At 45.4% G+C, this 19,153-nt stretch overlaps 1 protein-coding gene across 3 annotated transcripts in view; it reads left to right on the top strand.

Moving 5' to 3' along the window:
• The window catches only part of EPB41L4A (erythrocyte membrane protein band 4.1 like 4A), a 219,104-nt gene extending 201,304 nt beyond the window's left edge, over positions 1-17,800 (top strand). For all 3 annotated transcript variants that reach the window (XM_038770473.1, XM_038770474.1, XM_038770472.1), the window contains 6 exons: positions 4,895-5,014; positions 14,713-14,760; positions 15,157-15,225; positions 15,791-15,901; positions 16,961-17,042; positions 17,261-17,800. In XM_038770473.1, the coding sequence (XP_038626401.1) occupies positions 4,895-5,014; positions 14,713-14,760; positions 15,157-15,225; positions 15,791-15,901; positions 16,961-17,042; positions 17,261-17,389 (559 nt within the window). In that variant the 3' untranslated portion in view covers positions 17,390-17,800. The remainder of the gene's footprint in view (positions 1-4,894; positions 5,015-14,712; positions 14,761-15,156; positions 15,226-15,790; positions 15,902-16,960; positions 17,043-17,260) is intronic.
• Positions 17,801-19,153: the final 1,353 nt, after the last annotated feature.

The raw sequence follows: 19,153 nt of genomic DNA, 5'->3' as shown, positions 1-19,153 counted from the left end.
TGAGAGCAAAAGCAGGTTAAAAAGCATTTCAAATCTACTTTTAAAGAGGCAGAAGCAGAGATATAGTATGAAAGGAAAATTGCACCAAGGGTGGCAACAAATAATGGCGCCGTTAGTATGGAAGGATCGAGGAACAAGGGAAAGAGACAGTGGCACCTTAAAGAGAAAGCTAAAATAATTTATTTATGGTGGAGGTTGGGGGAGTAGGAAAGGCAAATGAATTCTTTGCCTTAGTGTTCTCAGGGGAGCATGTGGACAGATGCCTGAAGCCAGCATAAATTTCCCACGAGAAGAAAAAAAACAGAAAGAAATCAGGTTTCCATTGAACAGGTAATCCGAAAATCAGAACTGTCGAAGAGAAACTGAAATCTGGAGTCTGATGGGACCTGGAATTTCACATTGAGCAGTGTGAAGACCAGAGAAAGAATGGGCTGGGAAAGACTAGGGAAACATTTCAAGTCTGAATGTGTGCTCCACAGATCGGCCAGGTTTAGGAAGCAGAATGGTAGAGCTCACAGACTTTGAGAAAGATTTATTTTGCTCTTCCCCCTGCCAAAGACTGCTCCAATGGCATTGATATTGAACATGATTTTTTTTTTGCCCCAGTGCATTTGTTAAGCGCTTACTATGTGCCAGGCACTGTTCTAAGCATTGGGGTAGATACAAGATAACCAGGATGGACAGAGTCCATGTCCCACATGGGGCTCACAGTCTTAATTCCCATTTTACAGATGGGGTAACTGAGGCCCAGAGAAGTTAAGTGACTTGTCCAAGGTCACACGGAAGACAAGTGGCAGAGCCGGGATTAGAATACAGGTGCTTCTGATTTTCAGGCCCGTATTCTCTCCACTAGGCCATACTGCTACTTCTTAATATGAGTTAATGATCTGTGACTAAAGAATTTGCCAGGCTATCTTAAGGAAGCAATTTATGAGCAAAACCAAACCCATCTGTAAAACGGGGTGTAAGACTGTGAGCCCTTTGTGGGACAGGGCCTGTGTCCAACCTGATCATGTTGTATCTACCCCAGAACTTAGTACAGTGCCTGGCACATAGTAAGTGCTTAACAAATATCATTTTTTAAAAAAAGCCCAGGTGGAAGGAGGAGATAAGGTGAATCCCAAGGGCTGTCTAGGATGATCCATTTAGTAACATGGTGCAGTTTTGCTGATGAAATAAAACAATAATTGGGAGACTTGGGATGGTCTTATTAATTACCATCATTATTATTATTGCTATTAAACTATTACCCAGCCCATCACCACCTTCAAAGCCCGTTGCAAACCTTAATTATAGGATAAATGCAATTCAAGATTGAATGGCTTGTAGTGGGGGCCTGGTCAGTGTTGAGGCCCTGAGGAGGTGGTGAAGTTGGATCTGGGAGTCAGAGGTTATGGGTTCTAATCCTGGCTCCGCCACTTGTCTGCTATGTGACCTTGGGCAAGTTAATTCACTTCTCTGTGCCTCACCTGTAAAATACTTTAAGATACTGCGAGTCCCCACATGGAACGGACTGTGTCCAGCTCCATTTGCTTGTATCCACCCCAGTGCTTAGTCCAGTGCCTGACTCATAGTAAACGCTCAGCAAATACCATCATCATCATGACACACCCTCTATTGATTTCACGGTGGGAGTGCCTGGAGAAGCTGGGCCTGCACTGCAGTTACATGTTTCCCTGAGAAAGGAGCAGTCCTTTGCTGCAGACTGTCAACTGCATCTCCCAACTCTGTAGTAGTGTACTTTCCCAAGCGCTTAGCAGTGCTCTGCACACAGTAAGCACTCAACAAATACCATTGTTTGAGTGCGGCTGGGAATCTCACAGAGGTGTGGCTGAGACCTGTTTGAGCTGAAAACCACAGTTTGTCTGTGAAAGGTTTGCTATTAAACTGCTTCCCCCTCAGCCCTATCTATCTGCAGGTCACAGGGCTAATTAACCTAATCAGTTGTCTCTCAAGAGTGTCTGCATCTTGAATTTTGAAAAACAGGAATGCCAATTTAGGTGTTTATGGATATACACAACCTGCAGACACAGCTTATGTGGTGCGAATTGAGCACAAGAATAGTCTCAATTGTGAGTGATTCTGTTTATTTCTGCCTAGAGGGAACAGGTATTACAACTGAGACTTCTTGACCTTTCAGACAATGTCAATTAAGGTGTGTAGTATTAAGAGGAAATCCTTCAGATTCTCTGGGTTTGTGCTTAAATATGAGAAAAGCAAAATTATCCACTTTAGCCTGTTCTTTTTGGCATGGGACATGTAAATCATCCTGGTTTCTAGTGGTCTAGTGCATGGTGCATGGGCCTGGGAGTCAGAAGGAACTCAGTTCTAATTCAGCTCCACCACGTGTCTGCTTTGTAGCCTTGGGCAAGTCACTTACCTTCTCAATGCTTCATTACTTTATCTAATCAGTTACTTCAAAATAGGGGTTAAGATTGTGAGCCCCATGTGGGACAGGGACTGTGTCCAACCTGATTTGCTTGTATTCACAGCCCATCGAACAGTAACTGGCACATAGCACATGCCTAACAAATACTCCCTGTAAAAATAATAATAATAATAATAATAGTAATAATGATATTTATTAAGTGCTTATTATGAGCCAGACACTGTACTAAGCAGTGGGGTGGATACAGGCAAATTGAGTTGGACACAGTCCCTGTCCATGTGGGGTTCACAGTCTCAATCCCCATTTTGCAGGTGAAGTAACTGAGGCCCAGAGAAGTAAAGTGACTTGCCCAAGGTCACATGGCAGAGCCGGGATTAGAACCCACGACCTTCTGACTCCCAGGCCCGTGCTCTATCCACTACGCCTCGCTGCTTCTAGACTGTGAGGTTGTTGTAGGCAGGGATTGTCACTGTTTATTGTTGTATGGTACTTTCCCAACCACTTAGTACAATGCTCTGCGCACAGTAAGCACTTAATAAATATAATTGAATGAATGAACGAAATACCACGATTAATGATGTAATAATTATAATAATAATAACCACCCCAGGGCCTTTCCCTCCTGCTATAGCCATCTCCAAGTGAAAGTAGCCCTAGAAATAGGGTTCGCAGGAAAGGGACATATTTCTGTTTCTGCTGTCTTTTCAGTATTGTAGGGAAAGTGTTTCCCAGTTGAAATTGCATCAGTCGTCCACATTGGTTTCAAGAATGAGAGAATCAAATCTGTCAAGATTTTTTTTTCTTTCTAAAGCATATTGGCCACAGAGAGACACAGACATGTATAGTGCCTTATTTTCAACAGGAGAGTGTAGGCCCAGTCTGTGGGAGGATCTATTCATGTGACTCTAAGTGGTGCATCTCCTCATTTGTATAATAACTTTTCCCTCTTGGAGCATTTCTAGTTTGACTCTTCGTGCTATAAATGTGATTTCCAGTCCCTCCATGCTTGACGAGGGGGAAATCACCATGAAAGAGAAAAAGATATTGTTGAATCTATGAAAAATACCGTGACACTGTCCCGTTAATCACCAAATAATAGCTCTTTAAAAAATGAAACCCAAAGGAGGAAATAGACACAATTCAAAGACTTGAAATGGGTCTCACAGTTTTTTTTACACTTAATGCATTTCCCCTTTTAATCCAGACAGATTTAAATAGTTCCTCTCCTTCCCCCCTCTTACTCCCTCCCTCTCACTTCAGTCAGATAGCGTCTTTTTCATCATTAATTTTCCTGTAGTTTTGTCTGTTTCAATAGCCAACCAAAGGCTACTTGGACTAGTATATGAAATGAATCATTGCCTTTGGTTCACTGACTTGGGGATGTGAGCCAGTTTAAACACACATCACCCTGAGTGTTGTCTAAAGGCTAAAACAGGGCAATCCAAACAGACCTTACTCAGAAGATGAAGTCTTTGGAGTTGTTCTTTTTTAGCTTTGCCTTTTGTGCTGACCAAATCACATTACATTTTTAGACTGTGAGCCCACTTTTAGACTGTGATCCCACTGTTGGGTAGGGACTGTCTCTATATGTTGCCAATTTGTACTTCCCAAGCGCTTAGTACAGTGCTCTGCACATAGTAAGCGCTCAATAAATACGATTGATGATGATGATGATTACATAACTGTGGACAGTGATTTGGTCAACACAAAAGGCTGCTGAAAGATAGTGTCCTAGAGAATTTGGGTTTTAGTTCATGGAATGAAAACCACTGTCACTCTGCTTTTTGAAGCAGTTAAACAAATTGTGTTCAAATGAACCTAATAAATAACAGGCACTTGGGTCATTTTCCACTACATTTTAATGCACTATATTATCCACACAGCTGAATTATTGGAAATAGAGTAAATGATCAGGTAGCGCAAATGATTATGGCCGACTTTACTAAGGATACCAGATTTGTTCATTATGGGCAAGGAATGTGTCTGCTAATTCTGTTGTAGTCTCCCAAGTGCTTTGTACAATGCTCTGCACAAAGTAAGTGCCCGATAAATACCATTGATTTGTTTGGGTGTCTGAAAATCAGGGACTGCTTGGGTCCCATTTTTTTTGCCCATTCATGCAGTTTTCAGATAGTCTGTCCCCTGTCTAGTACTGAGGGAGAGGGGTGGAGGGAGGTTTGGCAAAGAGGTGTGTGTTGACCTGGATTAAGCTCCACATGGGCCCAGGGCCGGTTGATTTTGCAGGGATCCCATGTGATGTGTGGTGTAAAGATGTCATGCTGCATGTGACACAGAGAGAGAGAGACAGAGAGATATCTCCTCCAGAACCTGATTAACCTGTATCTGTCCCAGTGCTTAGAATAGTACTCGACACATGCTTAACAAATACCACAATAATAATGTTGGGATTCCTCCTTTAGAAATTACTTACGAAACAAGTATATCATGAATCTAAGAACAAGGTCTCAAGGTGATGTAACTTTGGGCGATACGCTTTTCTTTCAGAATCCGGCAGGAGAATGATATGGTTGATTCAGCTCCTCAGTGGGAAGCAGTTTTGAGGCGGCAGAAGGAAAAAAACCAAGCTGATCCCAACAACAGAAGATCCAGACACAGATCTCGCTCGTACGTGAATTATTCCTATATCATGTTTATAAAAACTGAGATTGTAGTTCAACAGGCAGTTCCATCAATCAATCGTGTCTGTTTCGCGCTTACTGTGTGCAGAGCACAGAACTGAGTGCTTGGGAAAGTATGACATAATATAACAGAGTTGGTAGACGTGTTCCCTGCCCGCAACGAGCTGTCTCTGGGTGGCTCAGTGGAAAGAGCACAGGCTTTGGAGTCAGAGGTCAGGGGCTCAAATCCTGGCTCTGCCAATTGTCAACTGTGTGACTTTGGGCAAGGCACTTAACTTCTCTGTGCCTCAGTTACCTCATCTGTAAAATGGGGATTAAAACTGTGAGCCCCCCCGTGGGACAACCTGATCACCTTGTAACCTTCCCAGCACTTAGAACAGTGCTTTGCACATAGTATGTGCTTAATAAATGCCATCATTATTATTATTATTTTAGTGACAACCCCAAATCCACTCATAAATCCTGCTTATTTTACTGTGTTGGACATAATTTCTGGGTTACAGCACAATCAAAGCACACCAACCCCAATGCCCTCACTCCCCCCCACCCCCCAACTTGAATTTTTTCCCCAGAGCATATTCTACAAATCAATCAATCACTTATATTTATTGAGCACTTACTGCATGTAGAGTACTGTACTAAGCACTTCTAGGAATTGTTTCCTTTGTGCTAGGTGGGTGTTACTGGGAAAATAGCGGCATAACTCCATTTCCGACAGCAGAACCTATCAAATGTTCTTCCAGATTGAACCAGATGCTAATATCTTCCCATCAAATTACCATTTGTAAGCAGTTGTCAGTGAATGATTCATTACACTCCAGTGTTTGAGTGCTCATGGGGTTGCTAAGCAATGCCCTAGGTCTGTACCCTTGCCCAGGGAGATTGCCAGTTCCCAAAATTAATTGTCCTTGAGCTGATAAAAATAGGGTTTTTTTTTCTTAATCTGTGCCCCATCTGGGCTCTGGGGCCCAGGGAGCAGAGAGTTCTTTGAAGAGAACTCGGAAAACTGGTGATTTCTCTGTGTCCCTGAAGTGGCTGGAGGTCTGGCATTACTCATGGAGGGGGCCGTTAAGGGGAGAGCAAGTAGCCCACAGAGGAAGGCTGATGGTGGGAGTTGGAGAGGATCTGGGCAGAAAGGATGCTATTGAATGAAATCAATCAATCAATCGTATTTTATTGAGCGCTTACTGTGTGCAGAGCACTGTACTAAACACTGGGGAAGCACAAGTTGGCAACATATAGAGACAGTCCCTACCCAACAGTGGGCTCACAGCCTAGAAGGGGGAGACAGAGAACAAAACCAAACATATTAACAAAATAAAATAAATAGAATAGATATGTACAAGTAAAATAAATAGAGTAATAAATATGTACAAACATATATACATAAATACAGGTGCTGTGGGGAAGGGAAGGAGGTAAGACGGTGGGGATGCAGAGGGGGGACGAGGGGGAGAGGAAGGAGGGGGCTCAGTCTGGGAAGGCCTCCTGGAGGAGGTGAGCTCTCAGTAGGGCCTTGAAGGGAGGAAGAGAGCTAGCTTGGCAGATGTGGGAAGGGAGGGCATTCCAGGCCAGGGGGATGATGTGGGCTGGGGGTCGACGGCGAGACGGGAGAACGAGGCACGGTGAGGAGATTGGCAGCAGAGGAGCGGAGGGTGCGGGCTGGGCTGTAGAAGGAGAGAAGGGAGGTGAGGTAGGAGGGAGCGAGGTGATGGAGAGCCTTGAAGCCGAGGGTGAGGAGTTTCTGCCTGAGGTGCAGATTGATTGGTAGCCACTGGAGATTTTTGAGGAGGGGAGTAACATGCCCAGAGCGTTTCTGGACAAAGACAATCCGGGCAGCGGCATGAAGTATGGATTGGAGTGGGGAGAGACACGAGGATGGGAGATCGGAGAGGAGGCTGATGCAGTAGTCCAGACGGGATAGGATGAGAGCTTGAACGAGCAGGGTAGCGGTTTGGATGGAGAGGAAAGGGCGGATCTTGGCAATGTTGCGGAGCTGAGACCGGCAGGTTTTGGTGATGGATTGGATGTGAGGGGTGAATGAGAGAGCGGAGTTGAGGATGACACCAGGGTTGCGGGCTTGTAAGACGGGAAGGATGGTAGTGCCGTCAACAGAGATGGGAAAGTCAGGGAGAGGGCAGGGTTTGGGAGGGAAGACAAGGAGTTCAGTCTTGGACATGTTGAGTTTTAGGTGGCGGGTAGACATCCAGATGGAGATGTCCTGTAGGCAGGAGGAGATGCAAGCCTGGAGGAAGGGGGAGAGAGCAGGGGCAGAGATGTAGATTTGGGTGTCATCAGCGTAGAGATGATAGTTGAAGCCGTGGGAGTGAATGAGGTCACCAAGGGAGTGAATGTAGATCGAGAACAGAAGGGGACCAAGAGCTGAACCTTGGGGAACCCCCACAGTAAGGGGATGGGAGGGGGAGGAGGAGCCTGCAAAAGAGATTGAGAATGAACGACTGGAGAGATAAGAGGAGAACCAGGAGAGGATGGAGTCTGTGAAGCCAAGGTTGGATTGCGTGTAGAGGAGAAGGGGGTGGTCCACAGTGTCGAAGGCAGCTGAGAGGTCGAGGAGGATTAGGATAGAGTATGAGCCGTTGGATTTGGCAAGCAGGAGGTCATTGGTGACCTTTGAGAGGGCAGTTTCCGTGGAATGTAGGGGACGGAAGCCAGACTGGAGGGGGTCGAGGAGAGAGTTGGTGTTGAGGAATTCGAGGCAGTGCGTGTAGATGACTCGTTCAAGGAGTTTGGAAAGGAATGGTAGGAGGGAGATGGGGCGATAACTAGAAGGTGAGGTGGGGTCAAGAGAGGGTTTTTTTAGGATGGGAGAGACATGGGCATGTTTGAAGGCAGAGGGGAAGGGACCAGTGGAGAGTGAGCGGTTGAAGATGGAAGTTAAGGAGGGGAGAAGGGACGGAGCGAGAGATTTCATGAGATGAGAGGGAATGGGGTCAGAAGCACAGGTGGCCGGAGTAGCACTTGAGAGGAGGGAGGAGAGCTCCTCTGAGGAGACTGCTGGGAAGGATGGGAGAGTAGCAGAGAGTGTTGAGAGCCGGGGGCTTGGAGAAGGGGCGGGGGTGACTTTGGGGAGGTCAGACCTGATGGATTTAATTTTATTAATGAAGTAGGAGGCCAGATTGTTGGGGGTGAGGGAAAGAGGAGGGGGAGGAACCGGGGGCCCAAGAAGGGAGTTGAATGTACGGAAGAGCTGACGGGGATGATGGGCATGGGTGTCAATAAGGGAGGAGAAATAGTTTTGTCTGACAGAGGAGAGGGCTGAGTTAAGGCAGGAAAGGATAAACTTGAAGTGAACGAGGTTGGCATGGTGTTTAGACTTTTGCCAGCAGCGTTCGGCAGCTCGAGCATAAGAGTGAAGGAGGCGGACAGTGGCAGTGATCCAGGGCTGTGGGTTAGTGGTACGAGAGCGGCGAAGGGAAAGGGGAGCGAGTGATTCTAGCTGAGTAGAAAGGGTAGAGTTGAGAGCAGTAATCTGATCATCAAGAAATGAAACCACTGCCCTCCATGCCTCTGTGTACCAGAACCTTTATGGTGTGAGACGAAAAAAAAAATATAACCAAACAGGTTATCCTTTATGTTGACAGGTATTCATCCTGAGGCATGTATATTCCCTTTAGGCTAGAAGATTTATAGGTGCTGTCAGGTATATTTCTTGTCATTATTGTCAAAGTTTTTAACCTCATAACGCTTTCATAATTGAAATCAATTTTGTGTGAATCTCTTGCCACAGACACTTTTTTAGTTTCACTTCATCACCATTTTTGAGAGAATAATTTTGTACCATAATAACAATGATAATAATAATAATAATGGTATTTTTAACTTGATTAGCCTAACTTGTATCTATCCCTAGCACTTAGAACACTGCTTGGCACACAGTAAGTGCTTAATAAGTACCATAATTGGTATCATTATTATTATTTGTTAAGCATTTACTGTGTGCCAAGCACTCTTCTAAGTGCTGGGGTAGACACAAGATAAGCAGGTCAGAAACTGTCCCTGTCCCACATGATGAGGGATTTTGCTCGTCAGTGCTTTTTTCCTTATCCTCTTAGAGAAACGGGAATTAAAAGTAGAATTCTGGCAAATCAGAAATGTGAGTTTGAGGTAAAAAAAAAACTATATCTAAAGCTGCCTAACAGAATTAAAATAATTGGTGTTGTAAGCTGTCCTAAAGGAAAAACTCATTTAGGAATATATTTGACCGGTGAGCTAAATGAATTCTCTACAACTGACCTTAGCTCCGTTACTTAACTATTTTGGTCTTAGTTTCTTCCTTTGTAAAATAAGGATAATAAAAACTGTCCCTCCCTGCTTTACAGGGTTCCTAAGGAGAATAACTAGCTGGTTGGAAAAGTAAAATGAAAGTAAAGCAATAAAGCACAGTATACCTTTGATTCAATCAATTGTATTTATTGAGCACCTATTGTGTGTAGAGCACTGTAGTAAGCGATTGGGAGAATACAGTAAAACAGAGTTGGTAGACACATTCCCTGCCCACGATTTTACAGTCTAGAGGGCTGAGGGAGGGGTGAATAAAGGGGTGCAAATCCAAGTGCAAGGGTGACACAGAAGGAAGGTACATATCTATTCTATTTATTTTATTTTGTTAGTATGTTTGGTTTTGTTCTCTGTCTCCCCCTTTTAGACTGTGAGCCCACTGTTGGGTAGGGACTGTCTCTATATGTTGCCAACTTGTACTTCCCAAGCGCTTAGTACAGTGCTCTGCACACAGTAAGCGCTCAATAAATACGATTGATGATGATGATGAAGGGAGTGGGAGCAGAGGAAACGAGGGCTTAGTCATGGAAGGCCTCTTGGAGATGTGTTTTAATAAGGCTTTGAAGGTGGGGAGAGTGGTGGTCTGTGGATATGAAGAGGGAAGGTGTTCTAGACCAGAGAGGATCACCCTTCCTTCTTAGACTGTGAGCCCCATGTGGGACAGACTGTGTCTGACCCGATTAACTTGTATCTACCCCTGCGCTTAGTACAGTGCTTGGATCATAGTAAGCGCTTAACAAATACTGTTATTATTATTACCCTTTTCAGGGATTTGGGGATGGGAATGATGTGGTTGAGGCTACGCTTGAGGGAAATGATTACCAGATTTTCCTGAATTACGCACATATGTCATTTTATTAGCTACAAATGTATCTTGTTTTATATGGGCCCCGCCCTCCTCTCCTTTACTTGTACTCTTGTATTCCTGTAGAGTGTGAAAAAACAGCCACTGGGAATCATGTGCCCATTCTTTCTCTCTAAACTAAAAAGAAAAATGACAAGATCTTGATTATTGTTATTCCTGTGACACTTATTAAGCCCCCACAATGAGTTAAGGGAGCGAGTGGGAGGAATCCCTTTCTGGAGAAAGTACTGTTGAAATGTGAGGCTTGCATTCCAGGTGGCGATGCATAAAAATGTGTGGCTCTCTATTGAATAGAGAGCCCCACCCAGGATCCTCATTGCATAATAGGCCACACACAGGTGCTGTTCTTCTGGTTCCAACCATGGGGAGAAAGGCCTGCTTTCTGGTGCATGTTGTTTTCCAGGAGGCTATCTATTTGGACTGCTTGAGGAAAGAGGAGCAGAGTATTTATTTCTGTTGCATTCAGGAGATGGCAGGGGCGCCCTCTGGTGAGAAGACATAGCCCTTGCCATACATGCAGGCCGTTTCCTTTTCTGTTTTCCCTAAGGCTGCTCCCCCATTTTGGGATGGTGGGATTAAAGACACAGACCGGAGAGAGCCTCTGGCGCCTCAAGATGGGCTTCAGCAGGCAGAGCCACTGAAATTGAGCACCAGTCTCAGCCCTGTCAGGGACCCACATTGGGACCCAGGTGGGCCCAGTTCCCCCCCGACCCCAGGGCTTGTCCCCAGTTGGTCAAAAGGAGAGAGGGAAGGTTAGGGAAATGGCTGTAAAGCCATCTTGGACTACTTTGGCAACCTAGACTCTCATTAATAACATACCTTATAGCACTTCTCTTTCGAGGAACCGAAAAATAATAATAGTACCGTACGAAGGTTTTAGTATTTAGTGGTTTTTTTTTTCCAAAGCATTTTCCCAACCATTATCTCAATTTATCTTCACAACAACCCTAAGAGGTAGGGAAACACAGGTATTATCAGTTTACCCATGGTCACACTGCAGATCAGTGACAGAGTAGGGGATAGAACCCATGGTTTGACTCCCAGCCCTCTTTCAAGTAAATAGTGTTGCCTCCTTTGGGGCTAATTAAATGCAAGGAGGGCAAGCAGGCAAGTACAAATTGAAAAAGTGAGGCTTGACTGTAGATTGTTTGATATAAAGATAGTTGTGAGGGCAGTCATCCAGGTCTTTAGTGTTCTTATTCATAGCTGTTCAGCCTCTGGGGGGCTTTGGCCTGTGTTGGAGCCCCCTAAATGGCTGCAGGTAGCAGCCGCCCCTCAGAGAACAGCAGGGGCGGTGGATAGTTGGGTCAGGGGTGGTGGCAGGCCTGGTTGTTACTGCCTCTACAACTGAGAGCCAGGGAAACTGAGGGAACTCCCCTCCTTCCAACTCCCTAACCCTTCCCTGGTATTTCCACCATGCAACTTGGCTCTTCTGACATCATGAGCCTCCACTGGACTGTAAACTCTTTGAGGGCAGGGATCGTGTCTACCAACTCTGTAAATGAAGAAGGCTCCAAGCCCTGATTTCATAGGTTTTTTTCTATGGGTACAAAGTAAGCAATCAGTAGTATTTATTGAGTACCTACTGTGTGCAGAGCACTGTGCAAAGCACTCGGGAGAAGGTGTTCCAGGCCAGAGGCAGAATGTGGGAGAGGGGTCAGCAGTGACCAAGATGAGATTGAGTTATGGTGAGTAGGTTGGTGTTAGAGGAGGAGGTGAGCGTGCTGGGTTGTAGTAGGAAATCAGTGAGGTAAGATAGGATGGTTCAAGGAGATTAAGTGCTTTAAAGTCAATGGTAAGGAGTTTGATGCGGAGGTGGATGGGCAAATAATAAATACCATTGATTGATCAAAATGGGGGCAGGCCCTTCCAGGAAAAAAGTTGAATCTCTATATGGATGTTTCAGGTTGGGAGTTTGGGGAGCATTTAAGGAGACACAGTAAAGTAACATTTATGAGACTCTGTTGGGATTGCTGATCGATCACAAACTTCAGCCCTAATGGTCACTCACCCAATTTCTGGGAAACTGAACAACAGAGGGTGTGGTGGGGAAGAGGTGGTTTGGTGTGGGGGATCAGAAGAGTTTTTGAATAATGTATTGGATCATGCATTTCTCTTTATGGCATCATTTTTGATCCTGGGCTTGGATGGCCTGACCCAGTAATGATATTGCTTCTGTTCATACGTGTTTTGATTCAAAGCACAGCTCTATGTATGTGTTGTGGGGGGAGGGAGGGGAGTGTTATAGCAATAGTAAATGAAGAGGTTTATTCAGGCAAAAACTCCTCACTTTCGGCTTCAAGGCTCTCCATCACCTCGCCCCCTCCTACCTCACCTCCCTTCTTTCCTTCTACAGCCCCGCCTGCACCCTCCGCTCCTCTGCTGCTAACCTCCTCACTGTGCCTCATTCTTGCCTGTCCTGCCATCGACCCCCGGCCCACGTCCTCCCCCTGGCCTGGAATGCCCTCCCTCCACACATCCGCCAAGCTAGCTCTCTTCCTCCCTTCAAAGCCCTACTGAGAGCTCACCTCCTCCAAGAGGCCTTCCCAGACTGAGCCCCCCTATTCCTCTCCCCCTCCCCATCCCCCCTGCCCTACCTCCTTCCCCTCCCCACAGCACCTGTATATATGTTTGTACAGATTTATTACTCTATTTTACTTGTACATATTTACTATTCTATTTATTTTATTTTGTTAATGTTTTGTTTTGTTGTCTGTCTCCCCCTTCTAGACTGTGAGCCCGCTGTTGGGTAGGGACCATCTCTATATGTTGCCAACTTGTACTTCCCAAGTGCTTAGTACGGTGCTGTGCACACAGTAAGCGCTCAATAAATATGATTGAATGAATGAATGAATGAAGAAGGCTCCAAGCCCTGATTTCATAGGTTTTTTTTTCTATGGGCACAAATAAAGCATAGCAGCTCTTTTAAAGAACCCTTTTTTCAAACTAAGAATGGTTATTAAAATTGCACAGCTGTTTTTAAGTAAAAAAATGTTACTGAGCATCAAATCATGAATTCACACAGATTATTAATGGGTGCAGATGCAGGCATAAAAGTCATATTCCTTATTAGCACCGGAGGCAGTTTAAGTTTGTAAAACACAGGTGGTCTACACATTGATGGAAATTTGTATCTGATTTCCTTAGCTTTGTCCCTTGCCTAAGAACTCTCCAAATATTTGCTACTGGTTGTACTGAAATAGGAATAATCTGGGGATACAGGTATTTCAGAAGAGTAATTCCTAGATAGTCATAAAATGAATTGTTTAGTAAAAATTGCCTGATAATCAACAGCATCTAAGTGCCCACTGTACCCAGAGCTCTGTACTTGGATCCTGTGGAGAGCTGTAGAAGAACAACCAGATAGGGTTTGTTGTCCTAGAGTTTATGAAGTCTTTTCAGTTGCAGATATAGGTGAAATCTTGAAATAAATAGCACTCGTTGAGGGCGAAAATCAGCTGTAACAGGGCCTACATATATAATACAATCACATGGCCCATTGTTAAGACAGCTCTACAGTTCTGTCTTCTAAGGTTTTGGGCCACCGATTGGCTCAGGAATGGGAAATTTCAGTCCCAAGCGGCTTCCAGGAAGTCATACTTTTCCCCCTACGCTTAAGGCTCAGCACTATTTCCCTGCTGGGGGTGGGGAAAAATTGGGCTGCAGCAAAAGCAGTGCAGTTCTAATTTGATTCCCAGTCCACCTGGTTGTCCAGACAAGCCCCCTGAACCAGCCAGGAAACTTGGCAGGGGGTAGGGGGCAAATAATAATAGTGGCATTTGTTAAGCTCTCACTATGTGCCTGGTGCTGTTTTAAGCGCTGGGATGGATACATGCAAATCGGATTGGACACAGTGCCTGACCCACATGCACATGGGGTTCAGTCTCAATCCCTGTTTTATAGATGAGGTAACTGAAGCCCAGGTAAATGAAGTGGCTTGCCCAAAGTCAAACAGCTGACAAGTGGCAGAGCCGAGATTAGAACCCAGGTTCTGACTCCCAGGCCCATGCTCTATCCACTAGGCCACATTGCTTCTCGCTAAAGGAGACGGGGGTAAATAGAGGCTAGCTCCCTGGCAGGCAGGTTTAGGATCATTTTCATGAAACACAAAACCTCTGCCTCTACCAGCTTGTGAGCACAAGATTACATAATCCTGCTCATAGCCAGTTTAAGCATGCCTCATTTCCCCTTCGATACAGCTCACCCTCATTTTTATCATGGCTTCAGCCGTTAACAATCTGTAGTGATGGGATCTAGACCGTAAGCTCGTTCTGGGCAGGGAACTTGTCTGCTAACTCCCTTGTATTGTTCTCTTCCAAGTGCTTAGTAGAGTGCTCTGCATATAAGTGCTCAGTAAATACCATTGACTGATGGGAATGAAGTGTCAGGTATCCTTCCCCAGCTTGGACACTTTAGTAATCATTTGGCATTACCACTTTATCCGGGCTTCTGATGAAGTGCTCAACAGTGGTGCTTTAGGTGAAATCTGTGAAGTTGAATCTTGTTTACTGTCTTTAAAGGAGAAGCCCAGATATTCAAGCAAAGGAAGAGTTATGGAAACACATTCAGTGAGTATTGTTATTAAAACAGATTATAAATTATAATCCCAGAGAATGGGGTGAAACATGCAAGTACGAATATGAATCAGCCTTGGGAAAATGAAGAATCAGGTTATCCTCTTGATTCAATGCTTGGCATTTATAAAACCTCCACAACCTGCCGTGGCTGTACAAAATCCCGATACAGAGACAGGGAGGTGCAGGGGAAAGAGGGCGGTGGGGCCAGTGTCCCAAGTAAAGTGCCTAAATAGTGAGTGTCTCCTGGTACTTACTTTAATATGGCCAACATGTCACATCTGTAACTCCACACTGAGCCAGTGGTGGGGAGAAACCAAGATGGAGCATTTGGCTTATTTCCTGGCCCATGTCATCACCAATACCCAGGCCTTGTCTATTTCTTTCTAGGAAGGAACTAGTGGATCCATCAGGCCTGTCGGAAGAACAACTGAAAGAGATTCCTTATACCAAAATAGAGTAAGTTTATCACCTATTGCAAATCCTTTTTTCCTCCCCCGGGCAGGATGCTGGACATCCTTTCTAATTTGAACTTTGGATCTGAAGTGGAGAGAGACATAGAAAGCATCTTTGTTTTTCTAGCAAGCCCCTCCCCTTGTTAGAAAACTGGATTGTTTTTTTCCCTTAACTCCTAGAACTTTCAGTCGGCGGTTCTGATGCCTTCTGGGATGTTCCACTTCACCCTCGGGCACTAGGAAGGGACAGTACAAATCCCTGCCCTGTTTTTCATTGACTGTAAAGCTTGTAAAGCAGACTTGACTAGGTTCACTGCCAGGCTGTTGCCCATGGGCATCAAGCATGTAGAAGAGGCTGTCTACTTACATCAGCTCCACCCCCCCAAAATGCAAGTCTTTTGCAATTGTTTTCCCCTAATTTTTTCCAGCTATAGAAAAGTGCTATGTTCAGGTCCAGCTCCGAGAATGCCCATCTTGGGAGACTCCTCCTGGAAATAAGTTTTTCTGGCCTGACCACTGGATCAGGATACCCTAGATCTTGTTTGACTCATTTTTAATTGCTTGTTTAGGACTCAAGGAGACCCGATCCGCATCAGGCACTCTCACTCCCCACGAAGCTACCGCCAATATCGCCGGTCCCAGTGTTCTGATGGGGAGAGGTCCGTTCTGTCTGAAGTGAAGTAAGTCATTAGACCCAAATTGGGTTGTTTTTCCCACACTTCCTTGCCCTCTGGCTAGCCATGGAGGAAGAAACCCCATCTACACTGGGAAGAGTCTGGAGACCCTTCGTGGTAGTATGGTATTTGTACACACTGTGTAGCTTAGTGGAAAGAAAGCTCCGGCTTGGGAGTCAGAGGTCATGGGTTCTAATCCCTGCTCCGCCACTTATTGGCTGTGTGACTTTGGGCAAGTCACTTAACTTCTCTGTGCCTGTTACCTCATCTGTAAAATGGGGATTAAGATTGAGCCCCACGTGGGACAACCTGATTACCTTGTATTTACACCTGTGCTTAGAACAGTGCTGGGCACTTAGTAAATTGAGGTAACTGGGCAGCTGTCTGCTCAGGTCACAGAGCAGACAAATGGTGGAGCAGGGATTAGAACCTAATTCCTTTTGATTCCCAGGTCCGTGCATCATTCACTAAGCCACACTGTTTCCCCAGATTCTCCTTGTGGGCAAGGAATGTGTCCATTGTACTGTACTCTCCCAAGCGCTTAGTACAGTGCTCTGTATGCAGTAAGTGCTCAATAAATACGATTGAATGAAGTCACGGTCAGCAGCAGCAGCTGTTGAATCAGAATGGTATCTTTTTGAGTGCTTATTGTGTGCAGAATCCTGTATTTAGCACCTGGGTGAGTACTGGTTTTAGTAGACATGATCCCCACCCAGAAGCTGTTTCCTGCAGGGAGGGTCAAAGAACCTGACTCTGGAAAGTTCTCAAGCTCTACAGCTGGCTTCAAGTTTCTGCTTGTTTCTACCATCATTCTGTGACGCTGAGGCGGGTAGTGAGACTCTGAATAAAGGAAGTGAAAAAACACAGAACGGGAGGGAAACTGGGAAACAAGCCCAAGAGGGAAGGAGCCAGTGTGACAAGAGAATAACAAGGCCAATCTTCCTATGAGCTGTTGCATGAGGTTTAGTTTAGCCAATCGTTTGACTCGAGTTGAAATTCAGACCTACCACAGCTATGCCTCCTTGTCCCCCCAGCTTAGGATCTAACCATGCCTTTGTTCCGCAGTGCAAAAACTGACCTTGTGCCTCCTCTCCCTGTGACTCGCTCTGCAGATGCTCAGTGTGCCAATGCGCCTACCTCTCATCAGGTTAGTGAGTGGTGAGCCAGGGCTATGGCTTCTTCACCAGCCAGCCACTGAGGCTTTGGCGAGATGCCCATTAGTTCAAATCTCTAGAAGAGCTTTCTTCTGGAATTCAAGCGTCAACACGTTTCCTCATTATGGCTTTATGTCATTGCTACTTGGCCAGCAACAGCTGAACTGGCAGTAGAGTGTTTCAGCAGATTAATGTCCTGTTCTCATTTTAGAAAAGAAATGGGTCTAAAGACAGCCTGATAGAAGAAAAATCTCGAACGTCTACAACTACACTGGATGGGAAGCACAGTGCAAAGACAATAAAGACTATACAAGTACCCCGCCTCAAGATAGAGACTTGATTCCTATGACAGATGCCACGATTCCTTTGAAACTGTGAATTATGTAACAAATCAAGTGTCAAAAGTCTGATAAGTATCAGTCATTAATTTCCTCTTGATATTTAAAAACTGCGGTGTCCCCCCCGCTGGCACCAGTTGCTTGAAATTGGCAGTTTTGACATCCCATCAACTTGGTGCTACCCTACTGGAATCTTCAGGTTCAACTTTGAATATTGCCTTGAATGTCCTGTGTCCACTGGCAGTTAGTGCTTCAGAAGTGTAAACCCCCGCCCCCCCCCGAATCTGCAACAGGCAACCTTGACATCCCAGCTGGTGCTCAACCCCTGCCTGCTGCTTGAGGACAGATGGAAACCTCCTGTCACTTGGTCTAGATGTTTGTTCCTATAAATGTTAAGTCTCTTTAAAAATCTACCTTATGGTAGTGCATTCTGCAGGTCATTTACAAATGTTGTAAAGAACGTTTTTTAAATGTATTACCTTTTAATTTCAAGTGCCCTTCTCTTTGTGTTTGATAAAGGTAAAAATGACTCACAGCTAGTTACTGCTTGGCTTTTTCCCCCCCCTCAGAATCTGTGGGACCCTTGGGCATTCAGCTTCTACTGAAAAAGCAAAAAGGATCAATAATGCTCACAACAGCTTTGTTTTGAAAGGAAAAATTTATTGAGTGCTTACAATGTGCACAGCACTGTACTAAGTGCTTAGGAGAGTACAATACAAAGGAGACATCCAGAACTCATATATTGTATCTAGGTAAATCAATCAATCGTATTTATTGAGCGCTTACTGTGTACAGAACACTGTACTAAGCGCTTGGGAAGTACAAGTGGGCGACATATAGCAACAGTCCCTACCCAACAGTGGGCTCACAGTCTAGAAGGGGGAGACAGAGAACAAAACCAAACATATTAACAAAATAAAATAAATAGAATAGATATGTACAAGTAAAATAGAGTTAAAAATATGTACAAACATATATACAGGTGCTGTGGGGAAGGGAAGGAGGTGAGGTGGGGGAGATGGAGAGGGGGACGAGGGGGAGAGGAAGGAGGGGACTCAGTCTGGAAAGGCCTCCTGGAGGAGGTGAGCTCTCAGTAGGGCCTTGGAGGAAGGGCATTCCAGGCCAGGGGGATGATGTGGGCCGGGGGGGGGTCAATGGCGAGACAGGGGAGAATGAGGCATGGTGAGGAGATTAGCAGCAGAGGAGTGGAGGGTGCGGGCTGGGCTGTAGAAGGAGAGAAGGGAGGTGAGGTAGGAGGGGGCGAGGTGATGGAGAGCCTTGAAGCCGAGGGTGAGGGGTTTCTGCCTGATGTGCAGATTGATTGGTAGCCACTGGAGATTTTTGAGGAGGGGAGTAACATGCCCAGAGCATTTCTGGACAAAGACAATCCGGGCAGCAGCATGAAGTATGGATTGAAGTGGGGAGACACAAGGATGGGAGATCAGAGAAGGCTGATGCAGTAGTCCAGACGGGATAGGATGAGAGCTTGAACGAGCAGGGTAGCAGTTTGGATGGAGAGGAATGGGTGGATCTTGGACCAGCAGGTTTTGGTGACGGCTTAGATGTGAGGGGTGAATGAGAGAGTGGAGTCGAGGATGACACCAAGGTTGCGGGCTTGTGAGATGGGAAGGATGGTAGTGCCGTCAACAGTGATGGGAAAGTCAGGGAGAGGGCAGGGTTTGGGAGGGAAGACAAGGAGTTCAGTCTTGGACATGTTGAGTTTTAGGTGGCAGGCAGACATCCAGATGGAGATGTCCTGAAGGCAT

The sequence above is a fragment of the Tachyglossus aculeatus genome, chromosome X3 (assembly GCF_015852505.1).
Source record: "Tachyglossus aculeatus isolate mTacAcu1 chromosome X3, mTacAcu1.pri, whole genome shotgun sequence".
In the NCBI taxonomy this organism is placed as follows: domain Eukaryota; kingdom Metazoa; phylum Chordata; class Mammalia; order Monotremata; family Tachyglossidae; genus Tachyglossus; species Tachyglossus aculeatus.
This window is presented reverse-complemented; position numbering and strand designations above follow the sequence as displayed.